At 47.7% G+C, this 27,978-nt stretch overlaps 1 protein-coding gene across 2 annotated transcripts; it reads left to right on the top strand.

Moving 5' to 3' along the window:
• The first annotated feature begins 11,348 nt into the window (after positions 1-11,348).
• LOC119288640 (FAD-linked sulfhydryl oxidase ERV1) lies at positions 11,349-14,172 on the top strand. 2 transcript variants are annotated; one of them, XM_037568222.1, is made up of 6 exons: positions 11,349-11,589; positions 11,671-11,751; positions 11,992-12,039; positions 12,709-12,773; positions 13,365-13,442; positions 13,729-14,172. In XM_037568222.1, the coding sequence occupies exons 1-6, from the start codon at positions 11,404-11,406 to the stop codon at positions 13,841-13,843; spliced, it is 573 nt and encodes a 190-aa protein (XP_037424119.1). In that variant the 5' UTR covers positions 11,349-11,403; the 3' UTR covers positions 13,844-14,172. The 2 variants fall into 2 exon arrangements, with proteins under 2 accessions (XP_037424119.1, XP_037424118.1); XM_037568221.1 differs by having other exon boundaries at positions 11,668-11,751.
• Positions 14,173-27,978: the final 13,806 nt, after the last annotated feature.

The following is a 27,978-nucleotide window of genomic DNA, read 5'->3' as shown; positions in this document are numbered from 1 at the left end:
TTGGCCTCTGAAGAGAAAGAAGAAAGAAGGTGTTAAGTCATCAACGAAGAAGGTCGCCGGGGAGATCCGACCCGACTGCTCAGCAGTCGGCCCGAATCTCGGGGACTACAGCCCGCGGGTGCGCAAGCGCACCCCCGCAAAGAAGAAAAAGGACTCACTCCGGCTCTCCGACAAGTCGGTAGTCCGCTTGCCCAGCTATTCAACGTTGCGGTTGAAGGCGGTGACACGGAGGTTGTGATAGTCCTGCAACAAGTATTTCAGAACAAAGGTTAGTGCCCGGAACTTACCAATTGGAGTTCTGGGCCGCCTGCTCAGCAGCCGGCCCAAAACTCGGGGACTACACCCAGTGGGTGCGCTGGCGCGCCCCCACAGAGAGGAACAAGAAAATAGGGACAAAGGAGAAAGCATACCCGGATGGCGGCCCGCGACGCTAGGTGTGCCTTGGTGCAGTTTTGGATGGCGTCGCTCTTAGCTCGCAGCTTCGTCTGGACATCCAGAAGCGCCTGGTTCGGTGGGCCCGTGCCGCCTCCTCGCACCCACCTAGTGGGCGCGGTGCTCATCGCTTCGGCGTCTGGAATCGTCGAGCTGGCAGTACCGGTCTCCAAGGGGCGTGGCGCCGAGGTCGCCTTCTCAAGACGACGGCGCGTTGGCGAGCCGACTTGAAGGAGTAGCCTTGCCACGGCCTCGTCTTCAGTCGGTGGTAAGGGCAGATCCGCTGGATGTTTGCCTTGCACGCTTCTAGACGGCGGCGGGGGCGGCTGTGGCGGCGCGACCACGTCCGGCATGGGGGCGTCGCCGCTACCTCTCTCCATGATCGGGAACTCGCTGTCGGCTTCCCCTGACTGCCCCCTGAACTCCGGGGGCGGCGGCGCGGGGTTCAAAGGGGTGACGAACACCGACGACCGCCGGGGCGCGACTTCCTTAGCTGGCTGCTTTGCCGCAGCGGCGGCCTCGGCTGCCTCCAGCTTCTTCAGGGCGGAGGCCTCCGCCTTCTCGGCCTCCGCTTTCTCCCGGCGGGCGGCCTCGTCCTCCTCGCGCTTTTCCCGCGTGTTCCGCTCCGTCGCCTCCCGAAGGTCGGCGGCGGGGTCAATCCGCTGAGTGGTGGCAGATGTCTCCACCGACCCCATAACGGAGGCGGCGGCAACCCTCTCAAGAGTGAGGGGAGCCCTGAGGCGAGAAAAGCATATGAAAAACTCAGACAAGATCAACAAAGAGAAAATAAAGATAAGGGATGGAGGCGCTTACGCAGAGACCAGCGGCGGCTTCTTCACTTCCTTGCGGAAGCGGTTGGCTTTCGCGGTCGCCTCTTCCCGCTTGGTCGCGGCAGCCGCTCCCTTGAACTTCTTCGACCGGCCACCGAGCGTACTCGGCCCGGCCCGACGCTTCTTCGCGCCGCCTTGAGCGTCCAAGCTGGCGGAGGAACTCGTGCTTGGCTGGCCGGCTTTTGGCTGGCGACGCGGGATGACTTCTTCTCCCTCGGCCTCGTCGTCAGGCCAGTCGGCGAAAGTGGCCGAAGGCCTGGAGCCGCCTGCTTCTCCTCCTCCTCCCTCGGCGTCGGATTCCATGGCCGCCGCCCCCAAGTCGGGATCGTCGACGTCGCTCTCCGCCCGATCGGGGACAAACTGACGAGCCGGCCCCGCGGTGTCGTCCGAAGGAGGGACAAGAGGATTCTGATTCAAAACAAAAACGGTCAGACTTGACAAGTCCGACTCGGCAGCAAAGAAACAGAAGAAGAAGGAAGACGACTTACAATAGGCGGGGGGTTGGCGCGCGAATACGGCACCTTGCCGAACCGCCAGTCCACCGAGAGACCGCAGTTCGTGATGTAGTTCGCCGTGTTCGCCACCTTCGCGTGAGGCATGTCCTTGGAGCACATCCGACTCGGGTCCCGATGACCGCTCATCTAGCAGATCAGGTGAGGTCGGCCTTGGAGTGGGAGGACTCGGCGCGCCACGAAGGCGGCCAGCAAGTCGGCCCCAGTCAGGCCCTCCGACTGCGTCAGCACTCGGAGTCGCGCGACGGCGGCGGCACCAGCGGGAGACAGCGTCTTGGCTCGGTGTGACCAGCTGGGGAGCCTTCCAACCGGCGTGCCGGCTTCGTAAGCCGGCAAGTTGACCCAGTCGCCTTCTGGGGCGACGTTCTTCACATAAAAATATGACCGCTGCCACATCTTCACCGACTTAATCAGTGTGATGGTGGGAAATGGATTGTCGGCCATTGATCTCCGCATCGCGATGAATGCACCACACTGGGCCGGCATGCCGGCGACGTGTATGCCGAGCTTGGATTGGAAGAACTCACCCCAGAGCTTGATGGTGGGGAGAACGCCGAGGAAGCCTTCGCACAGGGTGGCAAAGGCAGCCAGCAGCACCACCGTGTTCGGAGTAAGGTGGTGCGGCTGGAGCCCGTGGAACTCCAAGAAGGAGCGGAAGAAGCCGCTCGCCGGCAGTCCCAGGCCGCGCATGAGGTGGGAGCGGAATATGACCCGCTCGCCCTCCTCCGGCGCCGACGATATCTCTCCCTCCGGCGCGAGGCGGACCCGCACTAAGTCCCTGCCTGGCAGCTGCCGTGTCTGGCGGAGGATCTCGATGTCGTCATCGTCAACCTCGGAGCCATCCCACACTCCGGAGTGAATAGCAGGAGGCGCGGCGGTGGAGGAGGAGCTCATCGCTGCGGGCACGGCGTGGTTCGGAGCAGCAGTGACAAGAAGAAGAAGAAGCAAGAAGGAGCGAAAGGAAGTGGGGAGAATGGGCGCGCGTGCTTCGCCGCCCCCTCCCCCCGCCTACTTGTAGGCTCGTGGGCTGAGAAGTCGAGGGGGCGGTCGTGGGATTAACTGCGCCCGGGACCCCACGACCCCGACGATTTACCACACGAAGTTACCACGTGCAATAACCGCGCGGGAACCCCAACCGTCCGCGCGGCCGCAACGAAACCGTTCGCATGCCGAGGCGCGGTAGTGGTGGGCCCCGCCTGTAGGTCTGGCCTGTCGCGCGCGTGGGTGATCAGACTAGCTCCGCCACATGGCGCCTCGTGACGGATCAACCACGGGCGGCAACCCGGAAGCTTATCAGGCACGCCGCCTGAACTCCGCCGCAACGTTCAAACTTTTTTAGGGGCAAGTCGGCCTTGAGCAAGTCCGACTCCAACTAGTCGGCATGACATAAGACGGCTAGCGAAGCCCAGATCCAACCGCCAGAGAGAAGAAACTATTGAGGCTCCACGACATGTCGCCCTCGGAGCCTCGCCAGCTTCGGGGACTACTGTCGGAGTAATGGGCCACGGGTAGGCTAACCCAGGCCCAGAACCTTTCAAGACATTGAGGCAGACTGCGCCCCTCGAGACCCCAAGATGAAAAGCCGCCTTCTGAGAGTCGGCGGCAAGGCGGCCGGCTGGCCACTCGCGGTCGAGTCCTAGGGACGACTTCAGGATGAGCCGACTCCTGACTGGCGACTTCCAGAGAAGCCGGCCTTGGGGAGTCGGCCCGCGACGCCAACAACCCCCATGCCCTCATAAAGAGGGACGGGACGGGGAGTGGCCACAGTAAGGTCCACTCCTACCCCTTTTCCAAGGGCAGGCGTGGCTACAGTACGCCGTACCCGCGGAGATCTCCGCGCGGCGCGACGCTATTGCCATGCCGGCCCTGACGTCAGCCCCAGGGGGCAGAGCCCTGTGCCCACGACGGCCTGCTGGTATGATCCAGGGATGATGGGTCCTACCAGTCGACGGGCGTACGAAAGACGGCGAAAGCACCACCAGTCGAGCCAGATGAGAGTCGGCCAGCAGAAGTCGGCCGGCCCCTCCCACGGACCCCACACGCCATTAATCAGACATGACTCAACCTGGCAGTCGGGTCGGGTTTGCCCGGGTCAACCTCTACCGGACCCATACCCTATTACTAAATCAGGTTTATCCTAGACCCACGACCCTGCCCATGGGTCTGGACTTCGACCCACGCCCGAACCCGTCGGGTGACCCGATCCTATCGGGCACCCATCGGGTCTGACGGAATTTAAATATTTTATTTTATTTAGGAGACATGGATGTTGCATTTTACATACAGCGCCCACTCCAAACGGCATGAGCCAGCGGTCTCCAATTTATAGACGTAGCTCCCCTCCTATGTGCTCCCACAGGCGAGGTGGTACTAAATGGTCCAACCACTCTTCTGTTTGCTGGGCATGTCATGTGTTACGCTACACATGATTCATCTTTTATGGGCCTAGTGGACATGTGCAACGCTCTGCAGTGCAGCCTGCTGCTAGCTATTTTGCATGGGCCACTTGTTGAAGTTAAAAATGGGCCATACCTAACGTGTGGGTAACATACCAGAAGTGAGAATAGGCCTGGTGATGGTCGTGTTCGTTACTGCTGTAGGGCTACTGGTGATGACGTGATATGTCATAAATCAGTGTATTTAGATTAATGAATAAAATGCAATAGGGCATAAATAGTTTATTTAATTATTTATATTAATCGGGTGACCCATCGGGTAACCCACGGGTATACACTTAAACTCATACCCTACTCATGACTAATCGGGTTACCCATGGGTAAGACCCATGGGTGAAGTCGACAACCCATACCCTACTCATTCGGGTCGGGTGCCCATGGGCGCATGAACCCATGGGTCGGATTGCCGGGTTGAGACATGACAAGTAGTGGCCACAGTGATCGCCCGCCAGACGGCGGGGCTGTCGCCACGACCTTATGACCGAGCCTGCGTCATTAGAGGCACGGCTACAGTAATCTGCAGCCGGCAAGACCCGCCCGCGGCGGACGCGGCTTGTCGGCTCCACACCGAGCCAGTCGGCGGGCCCCAGGAGTCGGCGGATAAGACGGCGGCCAGAGAGACTGATGGCTGGACCCGCGCCCAGCCGGATTACCATTGTACCCCTGGGGGGTAGGCCTATATAAACCCCCCAGGGCATCCGTGCAAAGGGTTGGAATCCATTAGCACTAGATCAGATCGTATAGGAAGGAGAGAGCGAGCCTAGCCTTTTCCTACCTCCAGGAAACAACTCGAGGAGCAATCGTGTAAACACTTTGCCATAGTGATCATGCGGAGACCCCGTAGAGCAGCAGTAGGGGTATTATCTCCCTGGAGAGCCCTGAAGCTGGGTAAGATTCGTCGGCGTGCATGTCTTCACCTTATCCCGTTTCCAGGAACCGGCGACGTTCTACTCGCCCCCACCATGATAAGCCATCCTTTGGCATATGTCGCACCCAACCCCCGACAAGGCTCGCGGCAGGTATCATTATTTTCTGATCTTCACAGATGATTTGAGCAGATATGAGTATATCTACTTGATGAAACACAAGTCTGAAACATTTGAAAAGTTCAAAGAATTTCAGAGTGAAGTGGAGAATCATCGTAACAAGAAAATAGAAGTTTCTACGATATGATCGCAGAGGTAAAATATTTGAGTTAAGAGTTTGGCCTTCAGTTAAAACAATGTGAAATAGTTTCACTACTCACGCCACCTAGAACACCATAGTGTAATGGTGTGTCCGAGCATCGTAACCGTACTTTATTAGATATGGTGCGATCCATGATGTCTCTTACCAATTTACCACTATCGTTTTAGGGTTATGCATTAAAGACAGCTACATTCACGTTAAATAGGGCACCATCTAAATCCGTTGAGACGACACCGTATGAACTATGGTTTGGCAAGAAACCTAAGCTGTCGTTTCTTAAAGTTTGAGGTTGCAATGCTTATGTGAAAAGTTTCAACCTGATAAGCTCAAACCCAAATCGAAGAAGTGCGTCTTCATAGGATACCCAAAAGAAAATGTTGGGTACACCTTCTATCACAGATCCGAAGGCAAGATATTCGTTGCTGAGAATGGATCCTTTCTAGAGAAGGAGTTTCTCTCGAAAGAAGTGAGTGGGAGGAAAGTAGAACTTGATGAGGTAACTGTACCTGCTCCCTTATTGGAAAGTAGTTTATCACAGAAATCTGTTCCTGTGACTACTACACCAATTAGTGAGGAAGCTAATGATGATGATCATGTAACTTCAGATCAAGTTACTACTGAACCTCGTAGGTAAACCAGAGTGAGATCCGCACCAGAGTGGTACGGTAATCCTGTTCTGGAGGTCATGTTACTTGACCATGACGAGCCTACGAACTATGAGGAAGCGATGATGAGCCCAAATTTCGTGAAATGGCTTGAGGCCATGAAATCTGAGATGAGATCCATGTATGAGAACAAAGTATGGACTTTGATTGACTTACCCATTGATCGGCGAGCCATTGAGATTAAATGGATCTTCAAGAGGAAGACGGACGCTGATAGTAGTGTTACTATCTACAAAGCTAGAATTGTCGCAAAAAGGTTTTCGACAAGTTCAAGGTGTTGACTATGATGAGAGTTTCTCACTCGTATCTATGCTTAAATCTGTCCGAATCATGTTAGCAATTGCCGCATTTTATGAAATCTGGCAAATGGATAAACAAAATTGCATTCCTTAATGGATTTATTAAATAAGAGTTGTATATGATGCAACCAGAAGGTTTTGTCAATCCTAAAGGTACTAACAAAATATGCAAGCTCCAGCGATCCATCTATGGACTGGTGCAAGCATCTTGGAGTTGGAATATACGCTTTGATAAGTTGATCAAAGCATATAGTTTTATACAGACTTGCGGTGAAGCCTGTATTTACAAGAAAGTAAGTAGGAGCACTACAGCATTTCTGATAAGTATATGTCAATGCCATATTGTTGATCGGAGATAATGTAGAATTATTCTACAAAGCATAAAGGAATGTCTGAAAGAAGTTTTTCAAAGAAAGACCTCGGTGAAGCTGCTTACATATTGAGCATCAAGATCTATAGAGATAGATCAAGATGCTTGATAAGTTTTTCAATGAGTACATACCTTGATAAGATTTTGAAGTAGTTCAAAATGGAAAAGTCAAAGAAGGAGTTCTTGCCTGTGTTACAAGGTGTGAAGTTGAGTAAGACTCAAAACCCGACCACGGCAGAAGATAGAGAGAGAATGAAAGTCATTCCCTATGCCTCAGCCATAGGTTCTATAAAGTATGCCATGCTGTGTACCAGACCTATTGTATACCCTGCCCTGAGTTTGGCAAGGGAGTACAATAGTGATCTAGGAGTAGATCACTGGACAGCGGTCAAAATTATCCTTAGTGGAATAAGGGTATGTTTCTCGATTATGGAGGTGACAAAAAGGTTTGTCGTGAAGGGTTACGTCGATGCAAGTTTTGACACTGATCCAGATGACTCAAAGTCTCAATCTGGATACATATTGAAAGTGGGAGCAATTAGCTAGAGTAGCTCCGTGCAGAGCATTGTTGACATAGAAATTTGCAAAATACATACGGATCTAAATGTAGCAGACCTGTTGACTAAACTTTCCTCACAAGCAAAACATGATCAGGCCTTAGTACACTTTGGGTATTAATCACATAGCGATGTGAACTAGATTATTGACTCTAGTAAACCCTTTGGGTGTTGGTCACATGACGATGTGAACTATGGGTGTTAATTACATGGTGATGTGAACTATTGATGTTAAATCACATGGCGACGCGAACTAGATTATTGACTCTAGTGCAAGTGGGAGACTGAAGGAAATATGCCCTAGAGGCAATAATAAAGTTATTATTTATTTCCTTATATCATGATAAATGTTTATTATTCATGCTAGAAGTGTATTAACCGGAAACATAATACATGTGTGAATACATAGACAAACAGTATGTCACTAGTATGCCTCTACTTGACTAGCTCGTTGATCAAAGATGGTTATGTTTCCTAACCATAGACATGAGTTGTCATTTGATTAACGAGATCACATCATTAGGAGAATGATGTGATTGACTTGACCCATTTCGTTAGCTTAGCACTTGATCGTTTAGTTTGTTGCTATTGCTTTCTTCATGACTTATACATGTTCCTATGACTATGAGATTATGCAACTCTCGTTTACCGGAGGAACACTTTGTGTGCCACCAAACGTCACAACGTAACTGGGTGATTATAAAGGTGCTCTACAGGTGTCTCTGAAGGTACTTGTTGGGTTGGCGTATTTCGAGATTAGGATTTGTCACTCCGATTGTCGGAGAGGTATCTCTGGGCCCACTCGGTAATGCACATCACTATAAGCCTTGCAAGCATTGCAACTAATGAGTTAGTTGCGGGATGATGTATTACGGAACGAGTAAAGAGACTTGCCAGTAACGAGATTGAACTAGGTATTGAGATACCGACGATCGAATCTCGGGTAAGTAACATACCGATGACAAAGGGAACAAACGTATGTTGTTATGCGTTTTGACCGATAAAGATCTTCATAGAATATGTAGGAGCCAATATGGGCATCCAGGTCCCACTATTGGTTATTGACCAGAGAGGTGTCTCGATCATGTCTACATAGTTCTTGAACCCGTAGAGTCCGCACGCTTAACGTTCGTTGACGATATAGTATTATATGAGTTATGTATGTTGGTGACCGAATGTTGTTCAGAGTCCCGGATGAGATCACGGACATTACGAGGAGCTCCGGAATGGTCCGGAGGTAAAGATTCATATATTAAATGATATGGTTTGGCCAAGGGGTCAGACCCATGGGGCTATAAATCGGTGCAAAAGAAGTTTTGCGGAGGCCAGGGGGCAAACGCCGGAGACCTTGGCGTCTGGCCCTAGGCCAGACGCCGAGGCCCATGGCGTCTGGGCCAGACGCCAAGGATTGTGGCGTTTGGTCCTAAAGTCTGAGTGGGACTCTTGCCTTTCGGGCAAAACCGACTTTGAGGAGGCTTTTGCTCCAAGTTTCGACCCCAGGGCTCAACATATAAATAGAGGGGCAGGGCTAGCACCAAAGACACATCAAAAAACACCAAGCCGTGTGCCGGTAACCCCGTCCCCTCTAGTTTATCCTCCGTCATAGTTTTCGTAGTGCTTAGGCAAAGCCCTGCGGAGATTGTTCTTCACCAACACCGTCACCATGCCGTCGTGCTGCCGGAACTCATCTACTACTTCGCCCCTTTTGCTGGATCGGGAAAGCGAGGACGTCACCGAGCCGAACGTGTGTAGAACTCGGAGGTGCCGTGCTTTCGGTACTTGGATCCGTCGGATCGTGAAGACGTACGACTACATCAACCGCGTTGATATAACGCTTTCACGAACGGTCTACAAGGGTACGTAGACAACACTCTCCTCTTTCGTTGCTATACATCACCATGATCCTGCATGTGAGTAGGAAATTTTTGAAATTACTACGTTCCCCAACATAGGGGTCATCATGACACCATATCAAGTTTCATATTTTTCTATCTTTATTTGAATTTTTAGAATTAAAGCCCCAACAAGCTCCATGTTGGTGGTCGGGTCTTGGCAGCCTGGTATTTCGCATTGCTTTTTCTCTGTTGGATAAGGCCTAAACATAGACTTAAGACCACGAATATGAATTTTTAACCTATTCCTGGCAATTATTTCACACACTTGTAGTACAAATTTGAGTTATTTCATTAAATGCCTAGAAATGCACTTAGTGGCTTCAATATAGCAAACAAACCCAAAAATGCAAAAAAAAAATGGCATGTGACACGTAATGGTGTATGATCAACCTGAAATCTATCATTTGATCAAGTTGGAACTTGAAAGCCCCACCCATATAACCTCATAAAACTCCTTATCCGGGAAATATAATGGAAAACTGAAAGTGGAATGGTGAAATTAAGGAGGCGACAAACTAACCAAAACACGTGATGGGAACCAACATAGAAGACGGTCGCCTAGAAGGAAGGGAGAAGGTGGCGGTCACCGAGGAGCGGCGGTAGAGTAACAATAATAGGAGGAGGCAACAACAACGTGGGGGTATGAACAAGGCTGGCAGAAAACAAGCCAGGCGGCAGCGACGGCGCGGGGAGAGAGACACATGGAGGAACAGACGAAAAGGTAGATTAAGAAACCTAAATATTTAAGGACTAAAATAAAAAATAAAAAACAGTAACCGAAAACCGGGAAACATGCACAACTGCCTCTCTTACACCACATGTCGAATGCGGAGGCGGCGAAAAAATCCCTCATCTCACGATGACGCGACACTTGTTGCGCTGAGACTCTATGCGAACTGACCTCCACAAGATATCCCTTAACTGATGATTTCACATATAGACAAAAAAAGAATCTACACTTTTTTGAGTAAAAAAGAAAAGAAAAATCAACTCAACACCGGGACCCTGGAATTGACGATAACCAGGCCCATGGCCCACCGTAAGCTCCACTCGAAATCCATGAGTTACGCTACGCCCCTTGTGTATTTCGTTAAACTTTCATGTTAATCAATAAAGGGTCCTTTCTAGCTAAGAAAATAAGCAACTTCACACACTGTGTGTACTAGTGAATTTGGCTAACATTTGTCTCAACTTGCTTATTATGACTGCTCAATTGCCTATCGTTGATGCTCAATTGTCTGTTATTGCTAGTTAGTTGCCTACTATTGATGCTCAGTTGCCCAACATTTTTAGTTAGTTGCCTATAAATATTGTGAAAACACCTATCATTGTTTTCCTAAGTTGCCTATAAACACTATGAAATTGCCTACTAAACTTCTAAGTTGCTTACCGTTTGCTAATGAGTTGTCTAAAATATTGTTGCCTACGGCTACTACAGAAGTTATCTATCATGGTTCCAAAGTTGCCTTGAAAGCAAAGTTGTCTATAACACTATAAAGTTGCCTACCAGTGGTGCTCAATTGTCTGTTGTATTGTCAAAAATTGTCTATAATGGTTCTCAACTTGCCTACGATACTATAAAGTATTGTAAGACAACTTGAAATGATGTTGATACTCACTAGTCATAGTTGGTAACTTAGGACAACATCAGAAAACTTGCCAATCATGGTAGGCAACGTAGGACAGCGTTAGGCAATTTGAGCTCACTATGATAGACAACTTTCAACCATGAGGGCACCGTTGGGCTTTGAACCCGCTTGATCCCGACCGACGAGCCACAAGGTCTCGGCCCCATAGCACTCTGCTTCATTGGCTCACAATGCAGCTTTGTCTCCTATGATGCTACTTATATTCCGGATAAGTTGGCGTCTCTTCTCTGTCCGATGAAGCTTTAACAACCATGACGTACAACGGCGATGGTTGGTTGTTTTGTTTTTAGGATCTTATAAGAGTTTCTTTGCATTTTATGGTTTCTTCATGCAATGTATTGTACCGTCTGTATTCTGGATACCTCTTTAATCGTGGTACATGTGGGAATGTAATTCTGCTTACGAGTCATGTATGAATGACACGTGGTTTATAGGAAGAAAAAAACTCGGCAAAACCAGAAGTCTGGAATTAACGATAACCAGACCATCGGTTTCGCCACGCCCCACCGTTTTCGCGTCTTCCCCCCTCTCTCTCCCTCCTCAGGCCGCGATGGCGCCGTCGGGCTCGAACCCGCTGGAGCCCGTCTTCCAGACCGTCGCCGCTTTCTCCCGCCGCCTCCTCATCGCCCCCGACACCGCACCCGACGACCACCGCCTCCGCCCCCTCCTCTCCCTCTCCCTCTCCCCGCCCGCGCCCCCGCCCCCGGCTCCGCCCCCGCCGCCGGAGGTCCTCAAGGCAAGCTCTCTCTCGCCGCTTCCTCCCCGTTTCTCCGCATGGAGGGGCTACTCCTAAGGTGTTCGGGTGAATGCGCAGCAGAAGGATGCGAAGGTGGCGCCCCTGACGAAGGAGGAGGTCGGCCGGGCCACGTGGATGCTGCTCCACACCATCGCCGCGCAGGTGCTCCGTCTTCACTGGCTCTGTCAGTAGCACACCAATGTTCAGCAATTGCCCGAAGCTACTAGTCTTGTTCATTTAGCAGCATATCATGGGCCGTCAATGTGGATGGTCCATGGATTATTATGCATTTTGCGTTTATTGATCAATTTACTTGTGGATAAGGCAACGAGTTGTTCGAAGCATCGATGCTTTAAATCCATTTGCTGCCAGCTTACTGTGTTTTGTTTACCCATGCTTCAGTTTCCTGATGAACCAACCAGGCAGCAGAAACGCGATGCGAATGAGCTGGTAAGCAGGACAGGGAATTCGACTACATTTCTTTACATTTGGGGGTGATGCATAGGTGTATTGTATGGCATAATGTGCATATCTTGCGGAATTGCGGTCTTGGAAGATGCATGAGCACTTTGCAGGCACTAGTTATTTACTGTCTATGGCTAAGAAGAACATTCCAATTCAGACATCGATGCTTTTATTATATACATAGGCTTAGCTTAGATCCGCCCATGCTTTGATTAGATAACCTGTAACGGATTCATCGAAAGCAATGCTTGTTTTATTCTTCTATTTACTAAAATAGATGTGAGACTGTTACTTGATAAAATTCAGGCACAACGAGTTTCACAGATTGAGTATTGCTATGACAAAACTACTGGGACATGCTATATTATAGACTTACCGATAACTTTTCTGTTCATTTCTAATAAGTTCTGAGCTTACAATTTTTTTGTAAGTAAGTCTTCCACTGGGTTTATCATTACTCTGAATTATTATCATGTTATACGAGTGACTATTGACTGCCACTTAATCTATCTGGAATATCAGTAGAAATTAGTTTGTTCAATTTCTTGTTTTCTCTCTTCAGGAAGATTTCCCTGTCACGCATCTCATTTTAACTTTTGCTTGTCTTTTGGGTCCATGTACAAAGATAACATTTCTGCCTGTTTTCATATTCAGATGGCTTTACTTTCTAGAATTTATCCTTGCAAAGAGTGCGCTGATCACTTCAAGGAAGTTTTGAAGTAAGCAATGCTCTCTGTCCTCTTGTATAAATTATTATTTCCTTTTAAGTGGTTTGATACTTGAGATGCCTTTGAACGCTACAGGCTTATATCTTGCTGAAATGTTGGTATTTGATAGTTATCAAGGAATCGTTCTTTGACCTTTTACTTCTATATATGATTAGTTATTACTTTTGCAACATGAACCTATGCGTATAGTGTCAGATTACCAAATTTATATACATGCACTTGTCTGGCACAATCTGCAACATTTTATGATTAAACTTTCCACATCTGCTCGGTTCTTCACAGAAACCAAGTGATAACTGACAAGGGTCATATAGATATAACAATTGAGCATGATGATTCAATGGCTATTTATGTGTACCAATTGCTAATATGTGGCTCAGGTGAATTGCTGGCCATTTGGGTTCTTGAAAGCTTGCTTAGATTAGAACACTTCATTGTTGTGGTGTAATATGTTCAAACCATGTGATCAGGTTGTCCAGTTGTTGTTACTCGATCACCTTTTTGTGTTATGTCAACATAATGGCAAATAGGCTGTTCTCTTGGAACAATGTTAAACTGACTTCATTGTGATCTTATTTTCAGAGCAAATCCTGTGCAGGCAGGATCCCAGGCTGAATTCTCTCAGTGGTTATGCTATGTGCACAATGTGGTTAATCGAAGGTAAGTCCATACGAGCAACTTTGTAATGTTTACTCGGTGGTCCCTTGGAAAACCATCAAGGTAATTGTAGTTATAAATGTGTTTCCGTTGTCACTAGAAAGATACGGTCTCCAGGCCAAAAAGAGGAAAACTGAAGCAGTGTATCGTTTTGGTTCCCTTTTATTACGATAAACAGATGTTCTCATTCATCACATCATATCATGATTTTACAGAATATGAAGCCGTCCACCGACGGGACCATTCTTGTGAGCTGCTCACCTGAGCGTATTGTGGTTGTGTTTTGCAGCCTTGGAAAAACAATATTTCCCTGCCAGAGAGTAAATGCACGGTGGGGCAAGCTGGATTGCCCGGATCGCGCGTGCGACCTAGGAGGCTCCAACGACATCATGCCGAACCGATGACACTGCCCAGAAACCTTATAAAATCTCCGCGCCAGTAACAAATTTGAACCACCATTGGATGGGCAATACCAGGAGGATAAGGGAAGATAATTCAGGGCAATACCGGTGTATTATTATTGTTTACCTCCTCCATCCTCTATCCCTGGCAAATGTAATACTAGTATATGTCATCCGAACCTGCCCCTTGATGCTGCGGTCCTGTACAGTACAGTTTCGACATCTTTACGATGATGAAACATCCTATGATCTGTAAAGGTTTTGGGGGTGAAGTTGTATCAGTTGCACCGATTTACTGCTCTCTGAAGTCTGAACTCTGATGCTTTTTTCAACTCCCCTATCTTTCAAACGTTACAGGTTTCTGTGCACCCTCTATCACCGAAAACCCTGGAAATGGGACACGTTCTGTTCATGAGATTGCATAGGATAATTTGTGGGAAAAAGAGGCGGCAAATGCGTGGATCGCTACTGATATAGTAGTAGTATATTCAGAGGCAGCAAGACCTGCAAGAGCTTGGCAGTCAATGACAAAGCAGGCCCGGCGGAGGAATGCATGGAGGCCACCTTCCTCGCTTTGCCGGCCATTTTTCCTGCACCGCCTGCCTCCTCGGTGTTGCCGAGACATAAATTCTGCCGTGTTATCGCGCCATTTCTTTAATCCCATGCTGACACCTACGAGCGATGCACATGCGGAGGTTGCATCACCCGTTGCACTGCATGCACTGCCTGTCTTTATCTTGCAGCCAGGAGACGGTCTCAAGGAAGCAAACCAGAAGAACCAACGCCGGTGCTGAAGCCTGAAGCTCAAGCGTCTCACCTTGTGAGCTTCTCAGGGGACCTTGCAAGCGGTGGAGAGAGCGATGGCGATGAAGCGCCGCTCCGTGCTGGCTTTGCTCGTCGTCGCCTTCGTCGGAGGGAACCTGCTCCTCGGGGCCTCGTTTAGCGCCAGAAGCACGGTGAAGTCCTCAGCCTCAGGTACGCACGCAATGAAAACTGCCTCTGTTTGCTCTTCTCTCTCTTGCCCTCTTGCCCTCTTGTCACTTATAGTTGTTCAGGTGAATCCTGTTCCGTTTCCTCTGCCCCGTTTGGTTTAGAGAGAAAAGCGTAGATAGCTTTAGCAGCTAGTGTCCAGTGTTGGCGCTTGGTTCGATCTTTAAAAAGATTGTGGATGCGAGGTGGTGAAAGAAACTGCCGGTCCGACATGATAAAGCAAATCTGATAGTTATTAGTATATCTTTTTACTTTGGGTCTTCTTTCGCTCTCTTTCTGACGAGTGGGTCCTCTTCTCTGCAACTGCGTACAACTTGAAGGAAATGTTTGGTAGGAAACTAAGCGAGGTTCCCAAAGTTATCTGCATAGCTCCAATAGACTGTTAGATTCCGTTACGTTTGCATGGGTTGGTGCTGGTTTCTTCAGTTCTCACCATGTAGGTTCAGCAGCTACTTAGTTTCAGTAGGGAATATATGGCCTATGGCTTGACATCTTAACTGCAATCAATGCAGACCCGGACTATGGAACTGCTGAGCTAAACGGCAGGAGACTAAAGGTGTGCATTCTCAGACATAACCTGTAAAAGTGTTATACATTTCACAGAGCAGCATAATATACAAACACCACATATACCCTCTACTTCACATAATTTTCCTAATGAAAATTTGTTTTTGTTCAGTATAGCTTCTATAAACTCCGAAGGAAGATTACCTAAGTCATGTTCCTTGTATACCTTTTCCAGGAAAGTGGACAAGATGTTACTAACAGGAAGACTAGGGACTTACAAGATGTAAAGGCTGATGACTACCAACCTATTGACCCAAGTCCAAGCTCGAAGGCAAGTATCAGGCCAGCTCCAATCGAGCATGGCACTCCTCTTCTTCCTTATGTGCCACGGTACCCGCCGCCTCCTGGTCAGCCTAAGGATGCGCATTCTGCTCAGTCTGCTGCCGCTCCTGTCGCTTAGCTGAGAACTGAAATGCTCCAGAGGCGGTACTTGAAAAATTAGAGAACCACCTTATGTCCAAAGTCTTCTCTGATGTTATGTTATGTGGCGTATGTGTGTTTACACTAAGTACTTGAATGGTGCATGTCCTTTGATGTCTCAGTGTTTGGAATCACTTGGTGATGGACAGTGTTAGCTGTATCTGTGGGTGGTCAATTAGTCAACTGCTCAAATCTTGACGGCATGTTTCTAGATTAGATAAGGTGCCGGCATTATTCTGGGGCACCCAGGTAAGCTGCACTACTATTGTCATATGTAAATGTTATTGTTATGTTATATAGCATAACTATGGTATTAGTCAGAACTGTTTACTGAATTCTTGTGTAACCTTTGTGCTTGGTTGAAGCAATTATCCAATTTTCAGAAAACTATCAGTATTGGAATACCTATTTCCAGTGTGAATCATTGAGCAGGAGTAATTCACTAATCTAAGCCTCTTAGAAGGTCCGGTTTGGAACGCAAGAAATTTTCTGGGTTCCAGATTGAACTATTTCCTATGAAATTATGTTGTCCCAAACATTCCCCCAAAAATTTATTCATCCACTTCTTCCGTCAGCCACCTGTAAAGATGGTGGATTTGACAACCTACTGAAGGTGGTATTGTCAAACCAGGTTCCACAATTAATAAAAGTTGATACTTAAGCTCTAAGTGTTTCTCGTATGGGTATTCTCACATTTGAGAATCATGCAATAAAGGTTTTCTAAGTATGGAACCCTCTAGTTTTGGTCGGTATGATGAGAAGGATGGCTAGTTAGTCCATGTCATTTCCAAAGACACTTCTCTGAATACAATAGTCAAAAATATACAAACATGTACTGGTTACATTTTGCACAATCACCTACCTTTACCATACCCCTTGTATGTATTCTGTGACATCCTATTGAGCACATGCTGATTCTTTTATTCTTGATTTGCCTTAGAAACTAAGGATCATGTGTTAATCGGCAAACAAAGCATGCCACCTATCTGTACTGTCTTGGCAACTTCCTGCAAGCGTGTGTTCAATTGTATAGCATATTTGACTTGGTGATGGTACAGTTAAGCTGCAGTTTAGTTATTGTGAGTATGCAGCTGCAAAATTGGCAACAAAACTTAGTTTGTCAAATCAAATTTACACCTGTCAATTCCTTACAGTGTCATTTTGCCGACATCGGAGAAGGAGGAATATAGCATGGTTTCTTCTTTAGTAAAAGATGATATAATGCTGACATATAATGTTAGATTATCTATTGATGTTATCTATCAATTCTGCAGAGCTGGTTGTTGGGATTTCCAGGATTGCTTTCAACTTAAGTTCAGACAAGCAGAACAAACTAATGGTGATTGACTGATGGTTCCCCTTATACCGGTCTCTTCCTTTCAAGCTTTGTTCATCTGTCCCACTGACACAAAGAGATGTCACAATATCATATGATCTATTATATGATACATGTCACTGTTTTTGTCTCGCGGTCTAATATTTGTCAAAAGTAAATTTGACCACAAAAATCTTCTTGAAATTAACTTGGTTGCCAAAGGCACATGTTCTGTTACATTAAGAATGCGTGCTCTAGATCAAAAGCAAGAAGAACTAAACATGCACATTACCTGCCAGGGCACATCCTGTTCATAATCTTATTAAAAAAATACCAATGTTGATTCACACGCAGAGAAAAGAATCAATATGTCATCAGCAACTTGGATAAGCTAGAGTGAATGAGACCTAATCACCAAGCAACACTAGCAACAACCTTGATTACTATCATGACTTCATGAGTCATGACATGCATGTTCCTTCTGCTTCAAGGTATAATCCCATCACAGAGTTCTAGTTAAAGTCCACATACACAATGTATCCACCACTAGGGATCTTTTTACAAGAAACTACTCATGCATGCATCCTTTTTATCTACATAGGCAGTGAGCTTCAATTACCTCTCCACTGGCAGCCTTCAACTATTATCACTTTGAGTCTGAGTGACCAAATTATGCCCATTAGGTGACACCTACTTTCAGTGATAGGCCTATTACTGCAAACAGCCTAGCTAACAAGCTTTTGTAGTGGACAATAATTGTGGTTGAGTACCGGTGTTAAGACTCAGCAATCACAAAAATCGCCCTTTGCTGACACCTTAGCTGCTAATGGTGACGCATTGTGAGACTTGGAGCGAAAACCGATGGTGTTGTTTCTTTCAACAGTATTCCTGACCCAACAGATACAGTGACAGAAGTTGTTCAGAAGATGTTGAGTTTGCGATGACATTTTTCCAAACCATCGGTTCGCAGCGGTACAAATATCGTAATCGGAAACGGACATTTCAAAGCGGCGTATATCTGAATTTACCTTTGGGAAATAGTCATGCGCCTATCCCCTTCTGTCATCTGACACAACCTTTCCTGAATCATTCTTCCAAATACATGACATTGTGCTGCAACTGAAGTCAAATCACGTTTATTTTCGAAACCGTTATGTTTCCCTTTTTTTCTTCTTATTTTGTACTATATCTTAATATGTACATGTACCCATCCATATCCTTCATGGCCGATAATTCCAATATCAGTACCATCGTCTTGCTGAATATGTGGATGATCTCCATGGTGTATATGCTACTCTCGAAACTAATAGTACCAAATATATTTCCGGTAAGCTTATTACAGATGACAGGGATGCTTATTTTGTTTTCTTGGCCCAACAAGAAGCATCTGTCTCATGGAAGGTAAGGGTTGCATTGCCCCGCCCCGTTTATGAGAGCTTTAAAAGAGGAAAGTGTGATTCCACTTTGACAAATTCTCAAGTCTCGAACGAGAATAGATTCTAAAACAAGCCGAAATGCTGCTTTTCCTGAGCCTTATTTGAAGCAACTGCATCTTAGCATTCTCTGAGTGTTTCATTCCCCGATCCAAGCAAAGTTATGCTGAAGCCTAAAGAACGGAAACTTCCTTTCCAGGAACTGAATCAGCCGATCAAAATAAATTGCAGCACTGAATCCCAAGCTTGTGAAACTGAAACCTCACTCTGATGTTACATTCAAATGGCACTTACGCCCATATCCTCTGCACCAAGCATGGAACATGACAAGTGCAAGCAAGGACAACTGGCCACTCAGAGCAAGAATGATGACCTGCCACAACTCATGGACAAAGACAATTTGGCTGAATTCAAACAATTTTGGGACCATTCAAATTATATACGGAGACGTAAGCGGATTAAGCGGTCGAGCTCTCGGCGCACGCTTAGCTGTCTCATTGCACGCCGTGTGATGCTCGCTCCTTATCTGAAAGCCGGGGAGCAACCGTCCGAGTCACGCTGCGTTGCTGCAAAGGCATAGGCATGATAGACAATTATGCCTGCCATGCCCCGGGTTTAGCCCAGTTGAGCCCCTATTCTTTTGGCAGTAGTCAGTGCTAAGTCATGTGCTCTTGAGCGATACTCATGCCTTCCCCCTCTCTGCTTTCCCTGGATGCTTCCTCTGCTTTGATGGCGCGAACCTGTGAGCTCTTTTCTCTTTTTTCTCTCTGATGAAGAACAATCCTGTGAGCTCTGATTTTTGCCTAACCGCTCACTCATCAGTGCTAGTACTCCTGCATCAGACTTACATGTCCCTTCCCGATTTTCTCTCTGAAGGTACTTATACAGTGCGATTGTACCATTTTGGTGCAGTAAGCAGCAACTGGTTAGTGCGGTACGATCAAACTTAACTTACGGGCTACTGCCACTTAACCACTAGCTAGCCAGTGCTGCACGAGATGTGTAAACGCCAAATGCTAATCAATGCCGTAATGCATGGTCCTGTAGCTACATTTGGCTGCTTTCTTCGGCATCCACTGTTCCACTATGCTGAACCTGCACTAGTTAGTTCAAAGCCACTGAACAGTAACACTGCCGCAGTTAGTTAAAAGCCACTGAACAGTAACGCTGCCGCAGTTAGTTAAAAGCCACTGAACAGTAACACTGCCGTGACTTGATAGCACCTCCATTTCCAGTCCTCTAATCAATACTCACTGCATCAGAAAACAGCAATGTGTACCACTACTAGGAACCTTCTTCACCAGCTAGCCAGTAGCCAGTGGCCAGTACAAAAGCGTCCAGCTCTACTAAGATTCTGCCGCTTTATACTGTGTCCAAGTGGAGCAGCGGTCAGATACCGGGCACCTTTGTACACACATGTGCACATGCATCAGCACATCAGCACATGGCCAAAATGCTAACGTGATATATTCACCCACAGATACACAGACTAACCAATGATTAATCGGCGCTGATGAGGGCGAGAACATATGTCTTTGGGAAAGCCGATGCACTGTTCCAATCTGTAAATTAAAGAAGACACGGCACAGCAGTGTGCCCCATGAGGCTGAGCCATGACTGACTGATTAAAAAGCACATGTATATGAGGAAAAAATAATATGGGAGCAGATCCTCCTTAGAAGCAAAGGGGGGAGGAGGACAAGGAAAGGTATGTTATGTATGCAGACTTGCAGAGGGGGGAGGGAACTGAGTGCCTCAGTGGGGGCCTGACGAAGCTTAATTTGCAGGCAAATAACAGCCGCTTTTAAGGGCCCTCGACCTGCCTGCTCGCTGGGTTTTGGAGCCTAGTATCTTGTTAGGATGAGCCCAAGAGCTTCTGCTCGTCTCTGAGAGGGAGGCATCAGGCAGGCAGGCAGGCCGGATTTCGTCTGAAGAATATTAAGCTTCTCGTCCGCATTGCGCTTCCAACTCAGGTACCACTGAAACCCATGCAACCTTTGGAAATTCAGGCTCGTTCTTCCTTACTGTAATGGCAGTTTTGCTTAGTCTCGTTTTCGATCGGTTTTGTTTGGAATCTTGAAATTTTCCATCACGTTCTTTTTCTCTTATGTTGCATACCGTTCGCCATTGCTGCATCTGCTGTTACTTTTTCTCTGATCGAAGTTGGGTCGTAGCTTAGCTTGTGAAATGGAGTCATGCACTGCATTTCACAACTTCAGTTACACGCTGTCTGCAATTCCTCGATCCTTCTTTAGCCAGATACGACGATCAAAGCTGAGGTTAATCTTCAGCTACTGAACTTGTGGGGCGTGATTAACAACAAGGCCATTTGTTAAAGTAAAAAGGCGATGAAATCCTCCTAGCTTTCGGCAAACATAGCACACTTTCTTGGCAAAAGTAGCTGGCTGCCTCACAAGTCAGAACCGCGTCGTGATGAACACGTGGTCTGCTAGTGGTAATCTTATCGAACTGTTATTTTTGGATCTTTCGGGACAGCGTCGGCGTCGTAGCAGCTCACGGATGCCACATACGCAAATCTCATTTTGGGTGTGTGAAGAAGTTACCACAAAAGGCCAGAGAAAATACTCCACGACTTGTCCAATTGTTGTCGCATATCCTTGTCACCGTCCGGGGATGAACCACGTATAACATACGTAGTTCATGTCGTCATCCATCGACGACCCTGACGAGACCCTGTAATAAATCACCATCGACGTCACACCTTAACCGATCCATTACCATGTTTCCTCCACGTTTTTGGTGAATAATAATGTGCCGCGCCCGAGCCCATGTTGTACAATAAACCGTGTTAGTGTATGATGACTAACTACAGTACCATTAATAGCACACGCGTCAATCAGAATTCAGAGTCTTTAGGCCGCTACAGCACAGACTGTGCGTGTGTATTTCAAATGTATGCGCACACGATTCACGTGTGCGCGCTGGGATCAGAGCGCTCCGCCATGGACAGGCACAATCATGGGCACATGATGCTTCCCCTCTGCCCCGTCCCATGTCCATCAAAGCCGGACACAAGCTAAGCTAAGCTAAGCTAAGGATCTGTTTGGTTTCAAATAAGTCATCAACTTATAAGTCGAAAAGTGCAAAAAGTGACTTATTTTATCAAACAGACCTAACTTATAAGTCATCCTAACTTATAAGTCATAAGTTACTCCATCCCAACTTAAAACTTATAAGTCACCCCCTTTTGCATGGGTCCCACCACCTTTACATTAAAAAACAAGATGGGAAGGTGTGCTCACTTGACTTATAAGTCAGGTGACAACCAGACAGGCATAACTTATAAGTCACTGGTTTTAAGTCACCTGACTTATAAGTCAGATGATTTATTGAAACTAAACAGGCCGTAAGCTATGGTCAAACTGAACTCCAATCAGGATTCAGGATGGAGGTACAGTGCTGCCCGGCCGGCGAGATGATCGCCGTGATCATTGGGGGTGGATTTCTTCATCTTGTCCCAGATCTAGGAGCGTGTACTGTGTTCATGTCGTTACCGCTGTCCATGCATGGCTCCGTGGGAGAGAAAAGAAACGGAGTCTCTCTTGTACTCTTCTGCATGTAATTTTTTTTAAAATAATAATAATAATATCGCCGGCTCGTTTGTCTCTGTACACTATCGGTGATCCGGTTCGCCGTTCTCGGACCAAAATCCAAAGCCCCGCCCACGTGCTTAGGTGTACAGAAACCGATACGGTTCTTGCACGTGGTTTCCCATGGCGTTTCCGTGCGTCGGCTGCGGATTTGCCGTGCCGTAATTCAGAATTGCCATGGTCATTTTCGTGATCGAGTAACACGCACGTACTCCGTTACTCTCGTACCGTCACAGCACTAGACAAACCCAGCATTCAGAACAAGCGGAGAGCAGTGTCGATGCCGATGCCGATGCAGTACCGCTCTGGTGCAAGGACCGGCCGGCACACCCGGCGGCAGCAGATGCGGACAGAGAGGCGAAAACGGCAAGGAGGCTCCCGGCCATTTAAAGGGAGCTGCGTAGCGCAGCCTAGCGAGCGCGGTGGCCGGTGGTCCAGACATGTACTCAATCCAGTACCAGTACTCGAGAAAGAAAGCATGCGTGTCTTGTCTCTGGCTCCGTCTTCCGTCCAGTAATCTCGATTGCCTCCATGCCATGGCTCTCTACCTCTACGTGCATGTGCGCCGGCCCCGTTGGTCCCCCGCCGACGCAGTAGTCGAGTACTCCCTCCGTCCTTTAAAGAGTGTACTTCCAACTTTATTGGAGGGTCAAACTATCTCATAGTTTGACCGAGTTTCTGCAAAAATATAGCAATATTTGTGAAATCAAATGGGTATGTGGTAAAAATATACTTTATCATGAATCTAATTCTACTACTTTGATGTCATAAATGTTAACATATTATTGTGTAAATACAGTCAAACATAAAAACATTTGACTTTCCAACAAAGTTGGAAGTACACTCTTCAAAGGACGGAGGGAGTAGTCTGTATGGCTGGAGAGCACTAGAGCCCCCATTGGCCATTGCCCCAATCCTTTCCGCTTACGGCGCAGACCGGGGCCAGGTTCTACCGGCATGGAAGGCCACGACGCTCTCTTCCTCCCTCACTCCTCCCCGTCGCTCTCTCGCCCGTTGATGCCTTGCCATGGCCCATGGATATGCCAATCCGTGGACGGATCTCCCGCTCGGCTGCGCCGCGGTCGGCCCTGCGAGCCGACATGCCACTCGCGACCGTGACAGGACAGCCGGTCTTTATTACCGCCGCCGCGCTAGCTCAGCTATCGAAGAAGTACTATACGTAGCTGCTTCCACTGCAGGACTACTACAGTGCAAAGCTGGTCTGGTCGGGTCCCCTGATCCGTGGAGCCGGAGGCCCGGGCAACGGCAATGGCCGGCGGCAGCTGCGCTCCTCGAAAGAAGAGATAGAGAATTCTTAACGCCACCTTTACAGAGGAGCGAGCGGCCTTTTTGTCCGGCGAGGCGAGCGGGCAGGTGCGGAGGAGGAAGACCGGCCCGAGGGGGACCAGCGAGAACGTGCCCGACGGACGGACGGACGGACGTGCCGGTCGCGATAAGGCGGCCGAAAGACGAGCGCTTTGTGCCGAGTGCGTGACAACTGACAAACCCCGGGAGGCTCCGGCTGGATCGCTCCGCTTTACAGCCTCCGCTCCGCCACGGCCACGGCCACGGGCGCGCGCACCCATCCAACCCACCCCAACGCTACGTTCGTCTCCTTGGCCTGTGGGGATGCCGTGCCATGGCGTTTTCCCGTTGGTACAGCTTCCGGCCAAAGGTAGGTGCACTTGCACTGCTGTCTTACTGTACCCACTGTAACTAACTTACTTCACGTACTGACTACTGGGTGTAGCCAAGTATGGTTGACCTAGGAATAACTAGCATGAATGTTACCCGCAAAAAAAAAATAGCATGAATGCCAAGTTTTTTTTAGAGAGAGCTGCCTCTCTCTCGGATTGGTTAGGCTCAGACAGGCAAAGCCCACTGGGTCGGCCCGAACCCAACCACTGCCCTTTCCTGGTCTGGCTAGAGACAAGCACTCGGGGTCAATCCTCAAAAGAAAAAAAAACTCGGGGTGAGATTAATTGCGACCGTCGACGTCCCCCGTCGATGAATTAGGAAAGGTTTAGCAGATCGGTAACGTAAGACTCCGTTGGACGTGACACGCCTGCGTGCGTAGGTGCAGTGGGTGCCACCGTGCCAACTAATGAGACGCACATAGTATTGTAGTACTTCCTTTGTAAACTAATATAAGAACATTTAGATCACTACTTTAGTATTCAATAAACGCTCTTATATTAGTTTGCGGAGGGAGTACATCCCAGCTAAACTTTCCGGTGGCCATGGGATTGTTTATGGCTGCTTCTCGGTGCACACCATACTGCTTTAGTTGTTCGTTCAAGCAACCGCAGGTATATTAATTGTGCTTGTGTGTGTGTGTACAGAGTAAAGATTGTTATCGCCACCGATAGCTAGCGTACAACGCAAAATACTGCTTCTTTCTTGTCAAATACAAAACCTATTTTCTCTCCTTTTGACTTTAGATAATACAGCATGCTGTCATTAGTGGTGGTTGATGTTGATAGTTAGTGCTGCATCTTGTAGTTCACTTCGACGGGATTTTAGGTCATCTTTCTTTTGATGCTAGTGTCAAAGAACGTCTTGCATTATGGGACGGAGAAAATAATAAAATACACCTTTTATTGAAGAAAATAAATTAGACATCATACCAGAAGAAGAAAGAAGGAAGAAGGCCAGCCACTCTCGGCCTCAAAGAATTTAAATTATATTGACAGATCCTTTAGTTATGGCCCTTTGATAGTTTTCACCTAGTTTTTTTTAGATGGAAAATTGATAAGGTGGATCAATGGGTTAGGATGATGTGGCAATTGACTAGGCAGCCAACTTGTGTCTGTATTCGCTGATGGTAGTTTAGTGCAACTAACTACACATTTCCGGCAAGATTGACAGAATTTAATATAATTTGACTGAATTGAATGATTTCAAACCAATTTGACATAATTTGGTATGCTTATAACGAGTATACATGCAGTTGAGTTGTCTTCTCAATCATGTCTGATGTTCTTCTAACAGTTGATCTAGCTTTTCAAACTGGGAACGATGGTAAGATAGGGTAAAAGCTATCACATGATCACAATTCAAGGTAAAATCGGTAAGTATTCCTAAATGTGGTAAAATTTGTCATGATGTCACAACTAAGGTGTAGAAGGACTAGGTAGCAATATACAATAATAAATTGCACGCGTCAACCAATTTATAAGAAAACAATTGTCAAAAAAAAGACTAGCAATATACTTGAACACATTTGAATCACGACAAGGACCGAGTAGAGGAACCGAGCAGAACTCACTAAAGACCTTGCATCTACTGAGATAAGGTTCAAAAGTGACTGAGGGTGGAGGTGGACAAGCAGGACCATGCCAATTAGAGCATCTCCAGCCGGACCCCTACGAGCCCACTGATATATTTGGGAGGGACAACCCAAACCCCAAAATGCCACCCAACCTAACTCACATGCTTAGACTATGCGGCAACCCCATTTTTCAGCTCATATGTGGAACGAATTTGAGACCACACGGACACGTCTGCCACGCCGGACTGGCCGGTAGGTTGCACGGGAAAACCCAACGGTCTCCCAGGTCACCGTTTTGGTGCCTCACATTATGGTGCCGTGCCTGTGTGCCGCCTAAGGGGTCAACCCCGGGCTATATATTAAAGCCGAACAGTACCCTAGCGGCCCTCATTTCCTAACTTCCCCCTCCCGTCCGGCTGCCACCACGCCCCCGTCGTCTACTCCGATCTCGCGTGCCCGTCGTTCTCCATGGGATGCGAGAAGATTATTAATTACAAGATGCCCACACCGGTGCGCGGGGCAGAGCTCGTGGCGGAGATGCACATCGTGGAGGCATGGCGCCGACCTACTTCTGAGCTCTTTGGATATGAGACCAGAGGAAGGTGAGGAGGATGCATGCATGGATGGTGATGATGAAGATGAGATGTATGTTTAACCCATTCCCGGTTTCGGCGGCGGACGCCGCGACCACTGGGGGCGTTGACATCTACCACCTCTCGATGAAGGAGGCAGATGAGCAGTTCCTCCTCGACCAAGCCGAGGAGCCGAAACACCTCGCGGCAGAGGCACATTTCCAGGCCGACTCACCGAGCTCGTCTGTGACAACACCCATGTTCGCGGAGAACACCCCCCCCCCCTCCCTCTATTCTCGAGTCCGAGTGGATGGTGGTGGCGAACTGCCGCCAAATCTACCTCCGCGACGTCGAGCGGGGGTGAGTTCTTCGTGGACGATGCCGACGATGAGGACATGCTCTTGATTTCTCCACCCCCGACGACCACGAGGCTGGCAACTCCGGCAAGGGTTCATGGAGGTAGGAGTAGGATAGTACGCATTTTCCTGAATGTAGCACTTTTTTTTATCTATATATGATGGAATTACGGTAAGAAAATTGCGAGGCTTTGCATGAAATTAAGATTTTGAATTTGAGGGTTGTGATTGCCCGGGCAAAATGGGAGCCCGGGAGTAAGTTGCATCTTCGTAGGGTTGACTTAATATGACACACGAGCGCATCACGTGAAAAAAATGGGAGATTAAGGCACAGGTCTGAAGGTACTTAGCACGTACAGCATTTTTAATTGAAGCACGTACAGTAATTAACGCAGGAAAGTAGCGCGCACTGGCACTGGAGTATACTCCAGTAAGATAAGACGTGGTTGAAGCAGAGGATCCTATGCCGTCCCGCGCAGGAACGAACGTACTCCGTGCCAACGCGTTTGTGAATCTGTGATGGGTAAGTGAGATGCAACTGTGTTAATTACTGTGTACGTCGTACTGTATTCTCCGGCTGCCGTCCTGCGCAGGTACGTACGTACGTACGCGCGCGCGCGACGGCTCGCCGTCTGCGCGGCTCCCCCGTCTCCGTTGGACGGCGACGTGCCCGCCTTTGGCGGGTAATACGACGTGTCGGCGCGCACCGGAGGGTACGCACGCGCCTGCGTACGGTCTTGTTGGACCGACCGGCCGGTTGCTTGAGCATGACTGCTGTATCTTTCTTTCCCCCAGCTCTGCATGCCCACATACACTATACTTTTTCCTTTTATATTGCCCCGAAAAAGGCATTCCGATATATACTCCCTCCGTCCGAAAATACTTGTCATCAAAATGGATAAAAGGAGATGTATCTAGATGTATTTTAGTTTCAGATACATCTCTTTTTATCCATTTTGGTGACAAGTATTTTCGGACGGAGGGAGTATTAGTATGACCAAGCATTGCCGAGTCCGGTGAGCTACATTTGTCCGGGTGAAATTCAATTGATGGATTTCACACGTGGCTTGAAAATTTTGGGTTCACAAATGCCGGTGTGATTTTCATGTTTGCCAATGGTGAAATAACTTACGAGAGGTTAAAGGCCAATTGGAGCATGCTACATAGTTTATGGTTACCGATTTAAGATAAGGGGGAAAGAATTTGACATGCGATTGGCAGTTTGGCACTTGAACCTCATGTGGCATGTTTGGTTTCAAAGCAAACAGCCATGTCATCATATCCCTCTATTGACACAGAATATCAAGTCGGTAGTTATAGTGACAGCTCATGTAACGGCACAAATTGGCACCACAATGTAACATATACTACAAAAATGAAGATAAAGTGGATGGCGGAGGAGAAGGGTGCCGTGTCGGCGCTAGGACTACTGCCCACGTAAGAAGCTCACATCCTTTTCTAAATGAAATATGTAATACCGAAATCCATTTTGGCTCTAGCTAGGGAGCACATGCTCCTACGTGTCAAAAATGGATTTTACAAATGTCAAAAATAAAAATAAAATATAGATATGTCCATTGTCACATCCAAATGGTACATGTAA

Source organism: Triticum dicoccoides, chromosome 4A, assembly GCF_002162155.2.
Source record: "Triticum dicoccoides isolate Atlit2015 ecotype Zavitan chromosome 4A, WEW_v2.0, whole genome shotgun sequence".
Lineage (NCBI taxonomy): Eukaryota > Viridiplantae > Streptophyta > Magnoliopsida > Poales > Poaceae > Triticum > Triticum dicoccoides.
The sequence above is the reverse complement of the archived record's forward strand: the minus strand, read 5'-3'. Positions and strand labels throughout refer to the sequence as shown.

Bases quoted from the DNA above. Each gene is read 5' to 3' on its own strand.
- LOC119288640 (XM_037568221.1), top strand. From the start codon at position 11,404: ATGGCGCCGTCGGGCTCGAACCCGCTGGAGCCCGTCTTCCAGACCGTC. The intron at 12,040-12,708 runs GTAAGCAGGACA...TTTCATATTCAG, and splicing joins AACGCGATGCGAATGAGCTG to ATGGCTTTACTTTCTAGAAT. The intron at 12,774-13,364 runs GTAAGCAATGCT...TCTTATTTTCAG, and splicing joins CACTTCAAGGAAGTTTTGAA to AGCAAATCCTGTGCAGGCAG.